General features: G+C 46.2%; 2 protein-coding genes across 2 annotated transcripts in view; one reads left to right on the top strand and one right to left on the bottom strand.

Moving 5' to 3' along the window:
* Positions 1 to 20,051, bottom strand: part of ITGA9 (integrin subunit alpha 9) — a 398,613-nt gene that overhangs the window by 5,918 nt on the left and 372,644 nt on the right. The window contains exon 27 of the mRNA XM_037847329.1: positions 11,988 to 12,107. Coding sequence (XP_037703257.1) covers positions 11,988 to 12,107 — 120 coding nt within the window. The remainder of the gene's footprint in view (positions 1 to 11,987; positions 12,108 to 20,051) is intronic.
* Positions 18,177 to 19,180, top strand: LOC119542533 (pre-mRNA-splicing factor SYF2-like). Its single transcript, XM_037847335.1, is given in 1 exon segment — positions 18,177 to 19,180. A coding segment is annotated over 1 exon segment (729 nt). The 5' UTR covers positions 18,177 to 18,189; the 3' UTR covers positions 18,919 to 19,180.

Raw genomic sequence — 20,051 nt, 5'->3', positions numbered from 1 at the left:
TGAATCTTGAGGACATTATGTTAAGTGAAATAAGTCAGACACAAAAGGACAAATATTGTAGGATCTCACTAATACTTTGTCATAAAGTATTAGTGACAAATACTTTATGAACTAATTATAATATGTAAACTCATAGACATAAAATATAGAATATAGGTTTCTAGGATATAGAATGAGGCTAAAGAATGGGGAGCAGTTGCCTAATATGTGCAGAATGTTTAACTAGGTTGAACTTGAATGTTTGGAAATGGTCAGAGACGATGGTAGCACGTTATTGTGAGAACAATTAACAGTGCTGAATGATGTATGAGTGGTGGAAAGGGGAAGTTTAGAGTCATGTATGTCACCAGAAGGAAAGTTGGAGGTTAGATATGGGAATGTATAACACAGTGAATCTTGTGGTGGAGATGTCCATGGTTAACTGTACAAATATAAAATAGTTCTTTCATGAACTAGAGCAGATGTACAATACTATCATAAGGAGTTAATAATAGAGGGGTATATGGGAAAAAACATACCTATTGCATACTATGGACTATAGTTAACAGTAATATTTTAATACTCCTTCATCAACAGTAAAAAATGTACCATGCCAATACTATGGGTCAATAATATGGGGAGTGTTAGGGGGTATGGGAGGACTAGGGTTTTCTTTTTTCTTTTTATTTGTTTTCTGGAGTAATAAAAATGTTCTAAATTTGATCATGGGGCTGTATGCACAACTAGAAAAGTGCATGTGGTGGTGGGGGGATCACCTGTAAAAGTGGGGTCCTTCAAGATGTGGTCTATGCTGGGAAAAACCTTCAGGGGTGAAGACACCAGGAATACAATGCCGTTTTACAAAGCTGGCCTTAAAGATCAGAGCTCAGAATGCAAGATCCTTATCAGGATCTGGGGGAAGGTGCAGATGTGTTGGACATCCTCACCTGGACTGGTGTTGATGTTGTCACAAACATTGGGACTGGCGGTTTGATGTGCTGAGCCCTCGAGCATGGGACTTGCCCTTATGAAGCTCATTACCACAAAGGAGAGTCTAAAGTTGTATGTAATGGTGCCTAAGAGTCTCCCCCTGAGTACCTCTTTGTTGCTCAGATGTGGCCCTCTCTCTCTCTAACTGAGCCATCTTGACAGGTGAACACGCTGCCCTCCCCCCTATGTGGGACCCGACTCCCAGGGGTGTAAATCTCCCTGGCAACGTGGAGTATGACCCCCCGGGATGAATGTGGACCCGGCATCGTGGGACTGAGAGTATCTTCTTGACCAAAACAGGGATGCAAAATGAGACGAAATAGTTTCAGTGGCTGAGAGATTCCAAATGGAGTCGAGAGGTCACTCTGGTGGACATTCTTATGCACTATATAGATAACCCCTCTTAGGCTTTAATGTATTGGAATAGCTAGAAGTAAATACCTGAAACTACCAAACTCCAACCCAGCAGTCTGGACTCCTGAAGACAATTATATAGTAATGTAGATTACAAGGGGTGATGGTGTGATTGTGAAGACCTTGTGGATCACACCCCCTTTATCTAGTGTATGGATGAGTGGAGGAATGGGGATAAAAACTAAAGGACAAATGGGATGGGATGGGGGGATGATTTGGGTGTTCTTTTTTCACTTTTATTTTTTATTCTTGTTCTGGTTCTTTCTGATGTAAGGAAAATGTTCAGAGATAGATTGTGGTGATGAACGCATAACTATGTTATCATACTGTGGACAGTGGATTGTATATCATGGATGATTGTATGGTGTGTGAATGTATTTCAATAAAACTGAATTTAATAAAAAAAAAAACTAAATATAAATGTAAAAAAAAAAAAAAAGATCCTTATCAGGTATTCTCCTAAAGATGATACTGTGAACCAGTGATTGTATACTTCGGATGGTTTCTATGCTTGTGAATATATCTCAATAAAATTGCATTTTAAAAAACCTACCATAAACAAATCATAAAGCAAACACAGCTCTCGTGGGCACATGTAACTTCTTTGTCATCTGCGTATTTGTCCTCATGCGTCTCCACTATCAGCCAAGTATCTGGAGAAGCATTCACAGTCACCATAATGATTACAAGCTTCCCAAAAGTGGGGATGGTAGGGTGGGGGTCAGGACTTGTCTTGTTGCACCATTTTCCCCAAATGATGCTTACTGGCCTAGATGGAGATGAGAACTGTCAAGAGGGCTGCCAGGAAAGAGTAAATCATCTCCACCCACACTGCCATGGAAAGCCTGAGCCTTCATTTTCTCTGGTGTAGAGAAGGTGATGCAGTTTAAATGACTGGAGTGGGCAGAAGTTTTCTTAGGAGAATACCTGATAAGGATCCTGCATTCTGAGCTTCGATCTTTAAGGCCAGTGTTGTAAATCAGCATTGTGTTCCTGGTGTCTTCAGCTCTGAAGGTTTTTCCTGGCATAGGCCACATCTTAAAGGACCCCACTTTTATAGGTGATCCCCCCACCACCATATGCACTTTTCTCTCAAACCTTCACCATCTTCTGCCTTCTGCAAGGGAAGTGGGAAGGGGCTTGGCCTCAGTGTTCTGGGTTATAAGAAAAAGGTGACTGTTGGCACCCCCAAAGAACACTCAGAGAACACCAGAAAAGCAGACCAAAACTTAATGGAAATGTCTAACTAAGTAGCACCTGCTTGAGATATCATTATGTAAAGATAAAGAGGTGGCTGTCCTGGCAAACATGCCACAGACATCTGTGCTGAATAGAACATAATCACATAATCATGAAAACAGGATGGATAGAACATGGAAATAAGGCTATTTAGCAGATAACTCTGATGACAGATGCTATAATATTTCAATAATCCCAGGTTACTCAGTTTAATTCCAGATAAGAAATGTATCTCTATTGTGGCTCTGATCAAGCAGCATTTTAACTGTCTGCTCCCTTATTATCATCTACATTTGTCTTGGGACTCCCTAAAGGTGGGACCCCAGGGATAAATTACAGAACTGCCTTGTACAGCAGCATCTCATTCATCCTCACAACCCACTATGCAGAAGGTACTACAATTATCACCTCCACATTACACACAAGGAAACTAAGATACGGCGACCTTAAAAGACTTGCTGACAAGTCTTAAAAAGACTTAGTCTTAAAAGACCTGGCAGGTTAGTGGTGCTCAGTGCCCAGTCTTTCCACTAGGGGAAAAATGGTGGTATTGCATGGAACTTTGAAATTTCCCTTCTTGATCTATCCACTCTAGATCAGTGTGGATAATTAACCTGGGCACATGCCTGTAGCAGGAAGCCTCAGAGAACTGGTCTATCTTTCTAATAGTGAGCGCTGGTTGAAGAGATGAGGGGTAAGGGGTGGACAGAACACGATGGCTGGGCATTGGAAACGGGTTCAGTCCTTACCCTGCTGGGCCTCTTGGGGCCTCAGCTTCCTTCTGCACCAAATGAAGGCCTTCCCCTAATGATGCCTTCTGAGGCCCCCTCTCCTTCTGGCCTTCTCTGACTAAAGGGAGAAGATGGTTTCAGAAATCTTAACACATCTCCTCAAAACAGAAAACCATATGAAACATCTGAATTGCTCTAAACCAGCAGAAATGGAAAGTGAGGCTTTATCTCCTGAGCCTGAGGCCATGGCTGGCTTTTTTTTTTTAACGACTCTTAGGCCTACCATGGTGGTGACACAGTGTCAATCTCTACAAACCACCCAATGGGGAAGCCCCTTGCAATGCTGTCTCTCACATAAGCAGCTACTTGCTGTTTCCCAAATGCAAAGGTGAACTGTGGTCCCTCATCTCTGGTCTTGACATCCGTGGGATGCTTTTCCTCTCCTTGCCTGCCTGGCTAACCCTGCTCAGCACCCAGGGCTGTGCTTCCCGTCCCCCCACCCCCAGGCTGGAGTACCTCTGGGCTGGACGCCCTACAACAGCACTCGCCACATCGTCTAAGGGTAATTCTTGGTTCACAAGTCGCTGTTGTTCTCCACCAAATCCCTCCTCCCTTGCAAGGGCCTCTGCACACAGCAAGTGCCCAATACATGTTTGTGGAGTGAATGGGAGTATTACTGGAGGGCTGAGAGCCTCAGGGTTTCCCGCCTCATTTTTGCTCTCAACGTCTTTCTCGGTGGCAAAGTAAATCGTGGTCAGTACTAACACGTGGTGAACTAACATGTCACACTCTTGACTTGCCAACAGGCAAGGGAGGCCATTTGGTTTGCCCCTTGGTTCCTTACACTGGCCAGAGGTGGTGAATATCACCCATTCATGGCCATATTCTCCTGGAGGCGTGGCCTGCAAAGGTCCTTTCACCAGTCCCAGAACCAGCTACAGATTTGTCGTCATTATTGCCAAGTGTGTCAGGCTTTGGCAGTCACTGCTGCCACTGAGTATCAGCTTTAGGCCTGAAAATCACCCCCCGCCCAAGCAGGGCCTATAGAAATGTCCTCTGAAATGGCCTGGCAGACCCTACCCCCACTCCAGCATTGCAGGGTCTTAGGAGTCCTATTTCTAAAACAAACTGCATATAATCCCTTGGATGGGAAGTAGGAGTTGCCACTGATGTCTGTCCTTCTTTGGAGCCCAAAGACCATTTCTTAAAACATGATCCACTCTCACGTCTAAGAGGATCACATTTGGAAATGCTGGGTACAGCCGTGTAGGCTGTGCACTGCATATAAGGGGTGCCGCTTGCATCACAGATGATATAGATTTGCAAATTTCTTAGGGCTATTTCCCAGCAGATGGCAGTAGAGTGTCTAGTTCCAACAAAATCAGTTGATTATGTGAATTTTTTGACAGATGGAAGGAAGTAAGGGGTAGAGAGGAAGTGGTGCTCCTTACTAGTTTGCACAAAGATGGTGGCCCTGTCTAAACTAATATTATTTCTTACGTGATAAAACAAATTCTATTCCAGAAAAAGGAAAATGTCACCCTTGTGCTTTTTTAAGAACCTTACTTTGGTTTTGGATACAGATCTCAAAGCCCATGACTCTGAGTTTATCAAATATTGGTTCCCCAGACAACTGTGTCATTCAGGCCTGCCTGGTGCCAAAAGGGCCTGCTCAGACGAGTTGTAGGGAAGAGATGTGGCATGAGAAGCCCAGGGTCCTGATCACTGCTCCAGCGCCAGCTAACTGTGCCCCTGCCACAGGGCAGGTCATATTTCAGCTCTGAGCCCTGGTGTCTAGGTCTCTGCCCAAGAGACTGATGATAGTCTGACTTCTTCCAGTCCTGAAAACTGATGACCGGCTTTTCTGTTGGTTCCAAAGCAAACTTGTTGCTGCAGGCTGTGGAACACACAGCTATGACCCCGGGACTCATACCTTAGGGTGCTCATTCCTCAGCATCCTTGTCCAGTGTCCATTGTTCTCAAAGATTTTGGGGACCATTTTTGGAAAATTGAGTTTTCAATTCTGATATTAATGCACAGATATATTATAAAGTAGAATTCAAAATTCTTAGCAATTAAGATAAATCAAGATGTCAAAGGCTTCTCTCCTACAGCAGGCCTCCCTCGGGCCTCAGGTCCATTATGGGTACTTTGGGGGAAACTGTTGAGAAGTGATGGGCAAAGCTATGTTTTTGCTTCCAGGTAAGCCCACATAGGGGGTACTGGTCAATGATTAGTGATGAGTTTGAGCTGGAACCTCAGCACCCCACACTACCTTTCAATCCAATGGAGTCAATGTTTTCCTGGTACCTTTTCTGGAGCCTCCAGGGCTTGCTTTGCCACTTGAGGGGCAAGAGGAGGAGAGACTCAAGCCAAGCTTTGCTCCACTGGAAGCCAAGAGAACAGAAGGGGTTCTGAAGGCCCCAGAGCAGCTCACTGAATCCTCTTGACAGACTTACACAATTTCCTGATACAAGCTTGTGTCGAAAAACTGTCAGAAAACTCGTGGGGAAATAGTTGATTAGCCCTAATTAGGTAGGTGCTGTGTGAGGCACCAGCCCCATCCTTTCCGCCCACTTCAGGGTGAGTGAGGGACTGGCTGGATGACTCCGTGGTATTTGGCATCCTGTAAGATCCACCTCCTTCCCTGCCTTTGGGCTGCTGATTCCAAAGTCCTCAGACACACTCCTTCTTTGGATTAACTCAGGGCTTCATGTTTATTGGTCTCTTCAGTTACTTGACCATTTATATAGCATGTCTCTGTCTTGAGATGTCAACAGTGCTACACCAGCCCAATATTTATTTCCAAACATAAACAAGTCCCCCACTGAATGTCTTTGGCACACGGTTTTAATTCTCAAACTGTGTGAGGGTGTGTGTGTGAGAGAGAAAGGGAGCAAGAAAGAGAGAGCAAGTGTGTGTGCATGCACACCTGTGCATTTTCCTTTTCTTTGGAGGAGAAGCAAGGACTCCACAACAGCCTGGTTTGGAGGGAAGGTGATAACCCCGTGACCTTGGAAGGGCCATCAAGCCTTCCACATATTCTGAGCCATTTCGCAGGCAGATTTCTCCAAGCCTTTATGTTTGAGGACAGAAGTAATGCTCTCAAATAAAAACCATGAGCCCAAAGTCAGCCTAAAGCGGCAGCCTCTTGCAACATCCCCAGCCATCAGAGAGTTCGAGAACGCCCTTTTCTGAGGGGTAGCAAACCCTCTACAGCCTGCCTCTCCTCCACTTATGAAAGGGACAAGTCAACAGGCCCCAGGCCTTCTGAGGAGAAACCGGCAAAAGGACTGGCAAAGTAACAGCATCTCTCTTTGCTCTAAGCCATCCCAGTTTATAAAAGGGGCAAAGAGGAGGGAGAGCTTTTTGGCTGGAAGCAGTAGGGGAGGGTGACTGGAGTGTTTTGGCAAAATGCATGAGAGAGAGAGAAGTGGGGGGTGAGGGGAGGAGGAGAAAGAGAGAGAGTTGGGGCCCTAAGTGAGGGAAGGGGGTTTGTCTTCTAACTGGCTTAATTAATCGGAGGCATTTCTTAAAGGTGCAACCGATATAAGAAGTTTCTATCCCTACTCATAAACAGGCCTTCATGATTGGCTTGAAGAGGCACCAGGCCCAGGCAGCTTCAAACCCAGTCAGGAGGCAAATGAAAGGAGAGGGGACTCATTTGGATTTTTCCCCCCCTTAAAAAAAGCTTCATATTTCAAAGTTTCCTTCTCGCATGGTGGTTTGGCAGGCTACTGTAATCCTTGCACATAAAATTTAAATTATGGCTCCTAGTGTCTGCTAACATCCCGGCTTTGGGACAGCCTATTAGGATCCATTTCAGCATTTGAAGAAGGGTCTGGTTAGCTCGGGGCCGTGGTTGTGGATTTTGTGCCAGAGCCAGGGCCTGCTGCTGCTGAGCAAGAAGACTGCCTGAGATGCCGGATGGTGGGACTTCTGGAGGGGCCCTGGGCAGGGGGTGGGTGGGCTGAGAGTGGGCAGGGAGCCTGGAGTCAGCTCTGGAAAGGGGTTAACTATGGTGTGTTAGGAGCACCCCAAGCCTTATGTAGGAGGGTCCTGGAGGTGATGACACAGCCCCCCCCCCCCCCCCCCCAGGGCTCGGCTCAGCCACCATCTCTGGTCGCTTAACTGCCTTTCCCAGAGGTCCTCAAGACTAAGGGCTCAGCCATTTATCTCTGTCACTTTGCCCAGGGCCTGCTACCTAGCAGGAACCTAATACTGTTTGCTGAATGAAGGGACTGGCCATTTTGCAAGGGTAAAGCCTGCTGGCCTGCAGGTTCGTGTGGCATTAAGAATGCACCAGCACAGCTAGGTGCTTTGTGTGGTTTTCATCACTGTGAAGCAGTTCATGTTCAGGTGACATCTTTTGGGGAACAACCATGATTGACTCACTAGCTCAAGGCAGTGGCAGGCCAACTGCAGTTAGCAGCAGAGTCAAGAGCTGCTCTGAAGTGTCATTCAAGAGACATGGCAGCTCCATACAGGGAAGAGGAATTGAACATTGTCCACGGTCTTCAAATGTTCTTAGTGGAGTGTTCCCTGGTCAGCAGGGACAACTGGGTGTTACTCAGTTGAAAGGAGTTGAAAGGAGTAGAGGGTTATATATGGCAATATGATAATAAGCCAGAACCATTAAGACCTCCCCTACAAGTCAAATACTAGGCTGGACTGTGGCCCCTTAATCAACAGATTTCTGAACTCTCCAGGTGATATTGGATTTCTGTCCACTGTGTGTATGGCCTGATTCTTAGGTTATTGACACAGGAATTAAAGTCGACAAGAGATCTGTAGTTGAAGTTTTAGGCCCAAAGAAACTCCCTCTGCCAAGCTCCTTACTGTATTATAGCTACCTTAAAAGACTTCCCACTATGATATAAATGTTACATCAACAATTACTTTTTTTTCCCCCAGAGGAGCTCAATTGTGGTTCTATCCATGACACTATAGAAGAGAGATGAGATTTCATCTACTTAAAAACAGAACTAAACTTGTAGCTAGGTGAATCTTCCTCCTTTTTAATAATGACTTTTAAAGAGAAGATCAAGCTTTTGTCCAGATTTCTGAACACCGTGACTGGGGCGGATTAGAGATGGCCGCTAACCCTTCTCTCCTCCCATCGAGACGCAGGGCCTGTGTTCCACCCCCTTGAATCTGGGCTGACATGTGATTGCCTTGACCAACAGGTACAGTGGAGGTGGTGCTATGCCAGTTCGGGGCTAACCTTTAAGAAAACTGACAACGTTCACCGTGGTCTCTTGAAGCCTGAGCTGCCACATAAGAAGTCAGACCCCTCTGATGGAAGGACCACGTGGAGGGGCCTCGGACCCACATGCGGAGGGAGGTGGCTTGGATGAGTCCCACCCTCCAGCTGTCCTGACAAGGTGTCAGGCACACTCCTCAGACCAGACCAGACACCCCCTAAATACCATGAAGCGACCCCGCTCAATGTCACGTGGAGTAGAAAATCACCTGGTCAAGCCCTTCTTGAATTCCTGACGTGCAAAATGGTGAGATATAATTTATGGCTGTTTTGGGGCAGTTTGCTATGCAGCCATGGCTAACTGGCACCAGCCTACAATTCAGGCAGTAGCACCAAGAACAACCATGAGACGCTGTTGGAGGGAATGCCTTTGGGGTTTCTGCCTGTTTTCCGTCTTTTCTGATTGTGATCCTCTCAACAGCCCCGATCTGGGTCTTTCTCCCACATTCTTAGCTGTTTGGATCAATTGGGGACAAATGACCCGAGCTGGACTAGTTGGATTTTCTTCCTGCTTCTAGGCACAGCTGACAGGAGTAGACATTTGACTCAAGCTGAGACAACTGGAGTCTCTCTCACGGAAATGTGGAATTGGGACACAGAGGTGGCTAACCCGTCTGTGACCGGAAGTCACTGAGATGTACATCTGGAGGGGCTGAGGGCAACTGACTTCTATTGTGTGAGGGGAACCCTGGACAAAGCTGGTGTGCAGTGGGAGGAGAGCGATGCAGGTGTGGAGAGACAAGGGGCTGGGAGGAGAAAGGAGAGAGGGGGAGGAGGGAGAATGGCTGCCTTGGTTTCTGGAATTTCTCCAGGTCTGGATGCACACATTTCCTTTGGGATCTATGAGTGCCTTTGCATCCTTAGAACGCTCTCTCTTTTGCTTAAGTGACGGTGAATGGATTTGTTTTCTTGCACGTGGAAAAAATGACTTCAGTGATGCCTGAGGTAAGTATGATCAGCACTGAAGAGAAAGCTGCCCAGGCCAGGGAGGTGACCTCAGTGTCCTTTGCTCTCCCCCCTGCGAGCTGGCATGACTGGGAGTGTGTCCAGCTTCGCCAGGTCTCCTGCAAGCACCACAACCTTAGAGGGGTCAACTCCAAACCTCCTTTTCCCACACTGCTCGAATCCTGCCTTTCCCAGCCTGCTGAAGAGCAACCAGCCGTTGTTTAAGTGAAAAATAGGGGAAGCCTGCTACTCTTTTACTCCCTGGCCCCTCAAATCCAACTGGTCATCAAATCCTGCCTGTTCTAATTTGGTCCCCTCCTTGTCACCCCTCAGGAAACCCCTCTCCCCACACTGTCACCAGCTCTCTCTGGAAACCCAGATCTGGCCATGCTTACAAACCTCCCGTGACTGCTCTCTCTGGGGTCAGCGGCATCCTTCACTACTAGAGCAGATGATCTCATTTTGGTCATTGACTGCCCTCCCACCACACACCTCACAAGCTGCTCCTCACACACCCTGCCTGTTCTCTCATTTCCTTTTCCCTCTGTACGGAATATGCATCTGCCCGGGAAATGCAAACCAAATTCCAAGGTCAGACTTAAATGACACCTCATTTGGGAAATGACCTCAGACTTGTACTGGGGGCTTCCATGTGCTAAAAGCGCAGCGCCAAGCATTTTGCCTGTGTTACCTCCACACATCAAGCTAAATATTATGGTCTCCCTGTAGAGGAGGGAACTGAGGGTCACAGAGAGTGAGGAACGCTCCAAAGGTCACACAGCTGACAAATGTGAGAGCCAGGATTCCAGTCCACAGCTGTCAGCCCCCGCAGCCCGGGCTCCCATCTCCTACACTGTACTACAGCCCTTTAATTCCTCCGGGGTAGGGTGGGGATCAAACACACCTCAGTTTCCAGAGCAGTTAACCCACAGCACTCATCACCCTCACTTCTGTTTATAGGTCTCTGTGCTACATGGTGAGACCTTCACTTTTGCACCCTGGTGCCTAGCTCTGTACTTGGTTCATAGCAAGTGTCTAACAAACGTGAGTTAAAATGAAATATTGCTCTGCCTGACTAGCAAAGCTGTTTTGACCCATGCAACCTCTTTCAGTAGTTTCCCCAAAGTCCTTTTAGACCCTTTTTCTTCTTGTCTGGGTCAAGGTGCACAGCATGCAACTTGACTGCTGCGTACCTGCTCTCCCCACCCCAGGCCAGGGCAGGGGGCCACGTCTGCCCTCTCAGGTCCCGGCTCTGTGGACCACAGCTGGGTGACCTCAGGGTCATGGCCACACCCTGACGGTCACCTCCAGCAATGACGCTTTTCTTTAAACAAACACAAGCTGTGCATATGGCTGGCAGAAGGAGTCTGGGGTGTGTGCAATGGACATGGAAGACACCTGAATGGCAGAGTCAAGTGGGGCACCCAAAAGAAGGGCATGCACACCACGGAGGAAGTGGGGCATGGCCACCACGCTCCCCGTTCTGTGTCCCTGTCTGGTCCCACTCACCCAGCCATGGAGGACGGCATCTCCTGTAATTCTAAAAGCACATATAAAGGCAGGAGGAAGGAACAAGCACACACATGCAAGCACATGCATGCAAACACATTCACATATGTATGTGCACATACACAAAACAAAACTTGTATTACTCAGTGAGAAGCCTGTCACATCCCAGACCTTATACTAGATTTGTTCCCCACCCACAGACCAAGGCAGTCTCCACAGGAAGGATGTAGAATAGAGCAGAGAGGGGAAACAGGAGAATTAAGACTCTATCTGGCAATTCAGATTAAACAAACAACAAATTGGCAGATTGAAAAAAAAAAAAAGAAGTAGTTTCCACTGATAGGAAATATACAGGAAAGCACACACCTCTGATACACTGTTTGTGGGAGGGTGAATCTGTTTAACCATTCTAGAAGGCAATTTGCAATACGTAATAAAAGTCTTAAAATAAGCATTCCTTTTGACGTGATAATTCTGTTTCTAGGGTTTCATCCTAAGAACATAATGAAGGATTTGTGTAAAGATTTGGATCCAAGTAAATTTACTCTAGAACTGTTAAAAGAAGCACGAAGCCAGGAGCAACCTAAATTTCAACATCAGGGGACTGGATGAGTAACTGCAGAGAAAGCTACATTCGGTAGCCTTAAGTCAGTGCAGGGAATGGCCTTTAACAACATAGAAAGTTGTTCAGTCTTGTGTTTTGTGAAAAATAGGCTGCAAAATAGTACATGGGATGTCCCAAAAGCCTGGGACTATAAAGTAAACTTATTTTCAAGTAATATGCTCTACATCTTTTTCTTCAACCCCCAGACACCTTTTTAGGTGATACATCTGTAAATTTAAAGCAATCAGTCCAATTGTTAATCTGAAAAAATGTATAATAAACACTCTTTTCCCTGTGTTTCCAGATGACTCACCTTCCAGAGCAGCACAGCAAGCAGCAGGAAAATAAGGATCCCCACCAGCAAACTTATGGCGATGATCCACCCTACGACGTAGCCACGGGGCTCCAGATTGTGCAAGGCCTCAAAGACCACCTAGGAGGGAAGGCAAAAGTGAAAACGTTTCCCAAACGGAAGCACCCGGAGCCTGGGCTGGACATTTGGAGTGAATTTAAGAGCAGTGTTCAGACTGTTATTACTAACATAGGGATTCCACTGTGTGCTTTCCTGGTTTGGGGCTGATGGCTCTTTCACCAGGATCTGGAAAGGCACTTAGAATCCAAGATCCAATTCTTGAAAGACCAGCCTGATTTAAATATTGTGAAGTGAAAAACTCTGAGCCAACTGTGCACATCTCTTCCCAACTCTGCCTCCAGTGATATCACGATAGCAGTTTGAAAAGTGTCATGGTGGGAGTATTAACACTACAGAAATTGGCAAACAAATCAGTGCTCCCCCATCCCCTACCAGAGAGTGGATTGCTAAACATTTATCAGTTTGCCACTGACTGTACCCTTTAGCTCTGCTTCAGCCCCACTGGTCAAGATGTGGTTTGGTTTTATAGACTTCAAAGCATCCATCATGCCCTCCACTGCCAAATGACCCCCTCTGACATATTCAAGCTCCCCAATGCTGTAGAGACAAATTCTCAGCTCTAGACAGTTGTGGTCTACGTTGGCTCCAGACAGGCTAGCCCAACTGTCTTTGTCCAAGCTGTGACATCTCCTTAGAAGGCCCACCCTCTCCTTGGGGATGACCCATCTAAACCTAGCTCAATCCTCAAGGCCCAGTTGATGTTCTGCCTCTGCCAGGAAGCCTCATGGACCAGAAGCCCAGTGTTCCTGCCCCGTGTCCAATGCCTTGAGCAGTGAATGGGCACAATACTGACTTGACACTGCCCAGCACTCTTTATTTCACCTTCCAAGGGCCTGGCTCCTGTCTCCCTTTCTAGATGACCAGTCTCCCACATAACCAAGGGTTATTTCAGCAGACAACAGGCAGGAAGAGCAGAGGTGACAGCTTTGGGGTAGGAAGGGACTGAAGAGGAGCTCACATTTATCAAATGCTCCTCTGTGCCAGGCTCTGGGCTTCTCTCACAATCTCCTGTCGAATCCTGGCTACAGAACACAACATTCGCTTCTGGAAAAGGGAACGAAGGCCCTTTGTGGTGACCTTGGGCAAGGTACCACCTTTCTGAGCCTCAGCTTTCTCAGCTGCCAAATAGGGGTACAACAGCACCTCCCTGGAGGATTCAAGGGGCTGCTAAACATAGAGCCCTCAGCACAGCACCTGGCACAGAGTCCACCTTCCACAAACAGGGTGTCCCTATCATCATCACTATCACTGCTGGCAGAAAGATTTTTCTTTTGAGGTTGTGCATGGTGGCTACTTTTTAATTTTTAAAAGCTATTTATTGAAGTTGAATATACATAGAGAAAAGTGCACATGTCAAAAGTGTACAGCTCATTGAATTTTAACATACTCTATGCTGAGAGCACCTGTGTAACCAGAACCCAGATCAAGAAACAGAAAGTGGCCGGCATCCCAGGAGCACCCCCTTCATGCTCCCTTCCAGGCACAACTCCCACCTATCTGACTTCTAACAGCTGGATTAGCCTCACCTGCTTTTGTCCTCTATAAATGGACTGACACTGTGAGTCTCTGTGTCTGGCTTTTCCCCCCCAGCATTGTGTTTAGAAGATTCATACACATTGCAGCACATTCGTTCCCATCACCTTAAAGCATTCATTCTACTGCTGGTGGTCATTGAGATATTGCCAGTTTGGGGCTATACAAGGAGTGATTTTCAGGCAATAAGCAATCCTCAGGGAGGAATACTCGGGATCAGAGGGGAGGTGGTAGGGCAGGAATGGGTTCTAAAGGCTGTCACCTGAAGCCCAAAGTCTTCTATCAGGTTCTTGTCCCTAAAAAGCTGTGAATCAAGTCACCTCCCACATTCAGAATCTCTTGTATGGATGAACCCTGAGGCACTATGGCCATGGGGAAAGGTTTAGAGGCAGGAGGTGGCTTTAATCTCTCTTGGTGTGACCCTAGGCAACTAAGACACTACTTTCAGTTTCCTCCTCTGTGCAGTGGAGATCTGGAAGGGAAAAGAAGACAGTTACGTGAGAGGGCGTGCTGTACGGCCATGTAATCAAAGTCTGCTAAACCTTGTTGATGATGCATTACTGAGATGGTTGTGAGCTCAGTGGGGGTTTGTTGTAAAGTCCAGCCCCTTGGGATGAACCAAATGGCCTCTCAGGGACACTGCCTGCCCCAAGGTGTCTGAAATCTGCAATGTGGCAAAGCCACGTTGGAGGTTTGGTTTGTGGATATGGAGGCAGAATATTTGCTACAGTTCAGTCTGGCAAATTCCCCAAGAATGCCCTGCTACTTCTCCAGAATATGTGCTTAATCTTTTGTTTATTTTTAGTGATACCATTCATTTTCTTGGATGTGAGCTTTATGGTTTGGCAGTACTGGTCCCTCCCATCATGACTCTAATAAACTCATCTGTGGACAATAACCTGAGCATCCTGCAGTTCTGAGAAGCCATGACTTAGATAAAAACCCAAAGGAACAGCAAGCAAAATTGACTATGTGAAGAGTCAAGAAACAGTGACAATCAGTCTCTTCTCCACCACTAGCCAGCTGGGTGATCCTGGTCAAGCCCCGTACCTCTCTAAATATCTTTTCACCCCATCATGCTGTTTTCCTCCCCAGTGCTACTGCTCCAGTTCAGGCCTAGTCTTCTCTTACCAGCACCATTTCAGGAGCCTCGGGGAGGCCGCCCGTCTTTCTTCAAAATAGTTCTCAGCTTACACTATCAATGGCTTCCCTTTACATCGAGTGTCTAGTTTAGGATACCAGACCCTTTGCAAGCTGGTCTCCTTCCTCCCTCTCCAGCTCCTCACAGGACATGGAGGCACAGCCCAGCCAGGTAATCTGCCCAGTGACACCTGTGGTTCCCCGCCTTTCTGCAGGCCACTTTTGCCACCTGCAATGCCCTTCTATTCTTGTCCATTTGACAAACTCAATGTTGCTCATCTTAAAAATGTTCAAACCCTTTGACCCATTTATTCTGTACTTGAAAATTTACTCAAAGGCAAGAAATATAAAATACAGAAAGAGTTACATGCTCAAAGAGTTTGTTGCAGAATTATGTCTACTGATGCAGAAATAGAACCATCCAAAATGTTTAATAGCAGGGTAATTGTTAAGTAAACTATGGCTGATCACAATATGGATATTATAGTGTTATTAAAATAGATGGTTATAAAGCTGGCTGTCAAAGTATAATTTTCAAAAACATGACTCTCGTTCAACATGTCAAAGATTTATTTGGTTCTTACTGAAGGAACCAGCAGGATAGTAAAGCTAATTCAAAGAGGGAGCTAAAAGGAAAGAAAAAAAAATGCTGAAATCCTAGAACTATGTCTGATACAAAATGGTTAATACCCTACAGGGCAGTAAGCTACAACCTTTGGGGTTGTATTTTCTACCAGACAGAAGTTATTTGCATCTCCACTAGCAAAAGTCATTTATAACTTCTCAGTCATCTATACTTAATGTGCAACATCAGAGAACCTGGGCTCCAGAGGGTTGGATAATCCTAGGGCAGGCCTGTTGGACCAGTGCTTTTCAAATTTTAATGTGTACAGGAACCACATGAGGACTCTTGTTAAAATGCAGACTCTGGAACGGTGCCTCTGGAATCGGGGTCTGGGGTTCCACATTTTAAATAACCTCCCTGGCAATCCCGAGCTGCTGAGTCATGAACCACAGCTGAGTGGAAAGAGGCTAGGGAATGCTCCAGTGTGCCACTGCAAAGACGTGTCATCATCCTCCTGCCTGGTTTCCGAGCTCTAGATACTTTTAAAAACACGGCAATGACATAGGAAAATGATAAATGCTATAATGCTAAGTGAAAAAAAAATCAGAATATCAATTTAATGTATCGAAGCATTTAGCATTATAGGAAAAAGGTAGGAAATTTAAAAAGTAAATAGGTAGAGAGAACCTAAGATGGCAGCTAGGAGAGACAGGACAAAAAAACACCCACGTGAAAAATACTAGATAGAGGCCAGAAAGTGACCCAGAACACCAGTTCCAGTGATGCACCAGCTGGACAAGGTCTGCTAAATCCACAGGGACTGTGCACTTGGTGAAACCGGGAATCTGCGTACTGAAATGAGTGAGGGAACCTGCTGAAAGTCCTGCGGCCACTCTGTGGTGCGGGGAAACTGTGGGTTGACATTTGGAGGCGGACTAGTTCTTTTTTAAAAAAAACCAAAAGTGGCTACAGATATGGCAGCAAGAACCACACAGTGAAGTGTGGCAGGAAAGGGCTGTGCGAATGCCTGCGGGTGTCTGAGCTTGTGCCTCGACTTACCAGGCCTGGGCCAGGGGACTTGATATCACCCCCTGGGGAGGGTAGTAGGTACGGGCGTGAGTGCCCTCTGCAGCCCCCCCGAGCCTGGGGAGCGAGGTCTAGGCAGCTCCCTTTTCCTCACCCAAAATGCCACTGGCAGGGGAGGCTTGCCGGAGGAAACCGCCTTTCTCCCAACTGCCCTTTCCCCACTACCTTATCTTACCCACTCACTCCCTGGTGCCAAGGCCACTCCTGCCACCGCCAGTGCGCATGCACCGTGGCCAGAACAACCCCCGCCCGCTGCAACGGCTCCTGAATCCTCTCAGAACCAATCCTAGCCCCTCTCCCTTCAATATTGCCATTTTAGGCTACTTCACCTCCTTTCCAGCCCTGCCCCTCTTACCAGCCTATATAACCTGTAATCACCCCTGAATAAATCTCTTTGGCGCATACCCCTACTGGATGAAGAGTGTTTTTGTCCTTATCGCCGCCCTCCTTGCACGCCTCTCGCCGAGGACTCTGGCCAACGTCCTCCGCCTCGCCCTCGCCTCCGGGAAAGAGCCCCCGCCGCCGGTAACCTTTAAGCAGCCCCGAGAGCTGAGGGCTCGGCTACCGGCCGCCACTCCCCCTAGAAGCAGTAACCCCGACCGCAAATGCCTCAATATCTAGCGTGGAAGATAGCCTTTTGCGCACCCACTGCTAGTTTTCTCGGAGCGAGGAGGGCAGAGGTGAGCCAAAAGAGGAAAAAAACCACGCCCCTTGCAGCCATCTTCCCGGCGGTCTGGGAACGCTCCTGCCTGGCGCCAGAGTCACAGCCCAGAGCCGCACCAAGGGACCCAGTGTGACAGGAAGTGTTTCCGGCAACACTGCGCACATGCCACAATATTGGGTGTGGACAATAGCCTCTTGTGCACCCACAGCTAATTGTCCCGGGAAATTAACACACCCCATTCAGCCATTTTTACAGCAGGCTGGGAATGCCCCTGCACGGCCCAGTGGCCCAGAACTTCCCTTGAAGAATGGCACGCACTTGTGACGTAGCACAGCCTTCCCTCAGCAAAGGCCCTAGAAGGTCATGGCTGGGAAGAGGAACCCACCCAGAAATCCCAGGGAACCTACGCCAACACCAAGGACTTGTGGGTCAGAGTCAGAGACAATCTATGGCGAGACTGAAATGAAGGTTTAGACTCTTGAAACAGCTTTAAATATCCAGGAACATCTGGGAGGTTTGATTATTAAAGCTGCCCTCCCTCCCTAACTGCTCAGACACACGCCCCACATTCAGGGCGGACAGCACCAACAACACACCCAAACTTGGTGCACCAACTGGACCCCACAAGAACCAGACCCCCACACACCACAAAGACAAAGTTGGGGAGAGCTGACTTCAGGGAAATAGGTAACTCTCAGACGCCATCTGCTGGTTAGTTAGAGAAAGTGTATGCCACCAAGCTGTAGATAGGACAAATTAGATATTGGTGTCTGAATAATCTTTCATATCCTAAAAGACCCTATCAAGTACAGCAAATGCCAAGAGCCCAAAAATGACAGAAAATTTTTAAAGCATATGAAAAAACCAGATGATGTGGATAACCCAAATCCAAACACCCAAATCAAAATACCAGAGGAGACATAGTATTTGGAGCAATTAATCAAAGAACTAAAGATAAACAATGAGAGCATGGCACAGGATATAAAGGACATGAAAAAGAGCAAGGCACAGGATATAAAGGACATGAATAAGACCCTAGAAGAGCATAAAGAAGAAATTGCGGCTGTTAGGCGCAGTCGGCCGAGGAAGGTGTGATGGCGGCAGTGACTCAGGTACCCGTAAACAGCACCGAGGAGGAGCAGCCCCTCACGGTGGCTGAGGAGCTGGCCGCCCAGAAGCGCGAACAGAGACTGCGCAAATTCCGGGAACTGCACCTGAAGCGGAATGAAGCTCGTAAATTAAATCACCAGGAAGTCATGGAGGAAGATAAAAGACTAAAGTTACCTGCAAATTGGGAAGCCAAAAAAGCTCGTTTGGAATGGGAACTGTGGGAAGAAGAAAGGAAAAAGGAATGTGCAGCAAAAGGGGAAGACTATGAGAAAGTTAAATTGCTAGAGATCAGTGCAGAAGATGCAGAAAGATGGGAGAGGAAAAAAAAGAGGAAAAACCCTGATCTGGGATTTTCAGATTATGCTGCTGCCCAGTTACGCCAGTATCATCGGTTGACCAAGCAGATCAAACCTGACATGGAAACATATGAGAGACTGAGAGAAAAGCAGGGAGAAGAGTTTTTCCCAACATCCAACAGTCTTATTCATGGAACACATGTGCCTTCCACTGAGGAAATTGATAGGATGGTCATAGATCTGGAAAAACAAATTGAAAAATGAGACAAATACAGCCGGAGACGTCCTTACAATGACGATGCAGATATCGACTACATTAATGAGAGGAATGCCAAGTTCAATAAGAAAGCTGAAAGATTCTATGGGAAATATACAGCTGAAATTAAACAAAACTTGGAAAGAGGAACAGCTGTCTAATCTCCTTCAGGAACTACTTTTAGAAGTTTAGGAATGGAGTGAAAATACCTGCCAGCAAATTGAAGTTCTTTTAAAAATTATGCTAGTAAACCAGGACTCAATCTATACCTTCCCACTCAGCATTTAGAAATAAATGTTTTTTCTTAAATGTATTCTTCCATGTATATTTCCAAATTTTTGTGCTTGACTATAAGCTGTATTTCTTGTAGGTACTTGTTTTGTAAAAATCTACTTTGTATAAATTCTAATTATATTATTTTTCTATGTACTTGGAAAAAAAAAAAAGAAGAAATTGCAAGAGTAAATAAAAAAATAGCTGACCTTACGGAAATAAAAGAAACTGCTGACGAAATTAAAAAGATTCTGGATACTCATAGTACAAGACTAGAGGAAGCTGAACAACAACTCAGCCACCTCGGGAACCACAGAACAGAAAATGAAAGAATGGAAGAAAGAATGGGCAAAAAATTGAAAAAATCAAAACGGATCTCAGGGATATGACAGATAAAATAAAACGTCCAAATATAAGACTCATTGGTGTCCCAGAAGGGGAAGAGAAGGTAAAGGTCTAGAAAGAGTATTCAAAAAAATTGTTGGGGAAAACTTCCCAAATCTTCTACACAATATAAATACACAAAGTACAAATGCCCAGCAAACTCCAAAGAGAATAAATCCAAATAAACCCACTCCAAGACATATTCTGATCAGACTCTCAAATACTGAAGAGAAGGAGCAAGTTCTGAGAGCAGCAAGAGAAAAGCAATTCACCACATACAAGGGAAACAACATAAGACTAAGTAGTGACTACTCAGCAGCCACCATGGAGGCGAGAAGGCAGTGGCATGACATATTTAAAATTCTGAGAGAGAAAAATTTCCAACCAAGAATACTTTATCCAGCAAAACTCTCCTTCAAATTTGAGGGAGAGCTTAAATTTTTCAAAGACAAACAAATGCTGAGAGATTTTGCTAATAAAAGACCTGCTCTACTTCAGATACTAAAGGGAGCCCTACTGACAGAGAAACCAAGAAAGGAGAGAGAGAGAGATAGAGAAATTTAACAGACATATATAGAACATTACATCCCAAATCACCAGGATACACATTCTTCTCTAGTGATCACGGAACTTTCTC

Source organism: Choloepus didactylus, chromosome 1 (assembly GCF_015220235.1).
Source record: "Choloepus didactylus isolate mChoDid1 chromosome 1, mChoDid1.pri, whole genome shotgun sequence".
In the NCBI taxonomy this organism is placed as follows: domain Eukaryota; kingdom Metazoa; phylum Chordata; class Mammalia; order Pilosa; family Megalonychidae; genus Choloepus; species Choloepus didactylus.
Note: the sequence above shows the minus strand (reverse complement) of the source record. Positions and strands in the feature narration are given on the sequence as shown.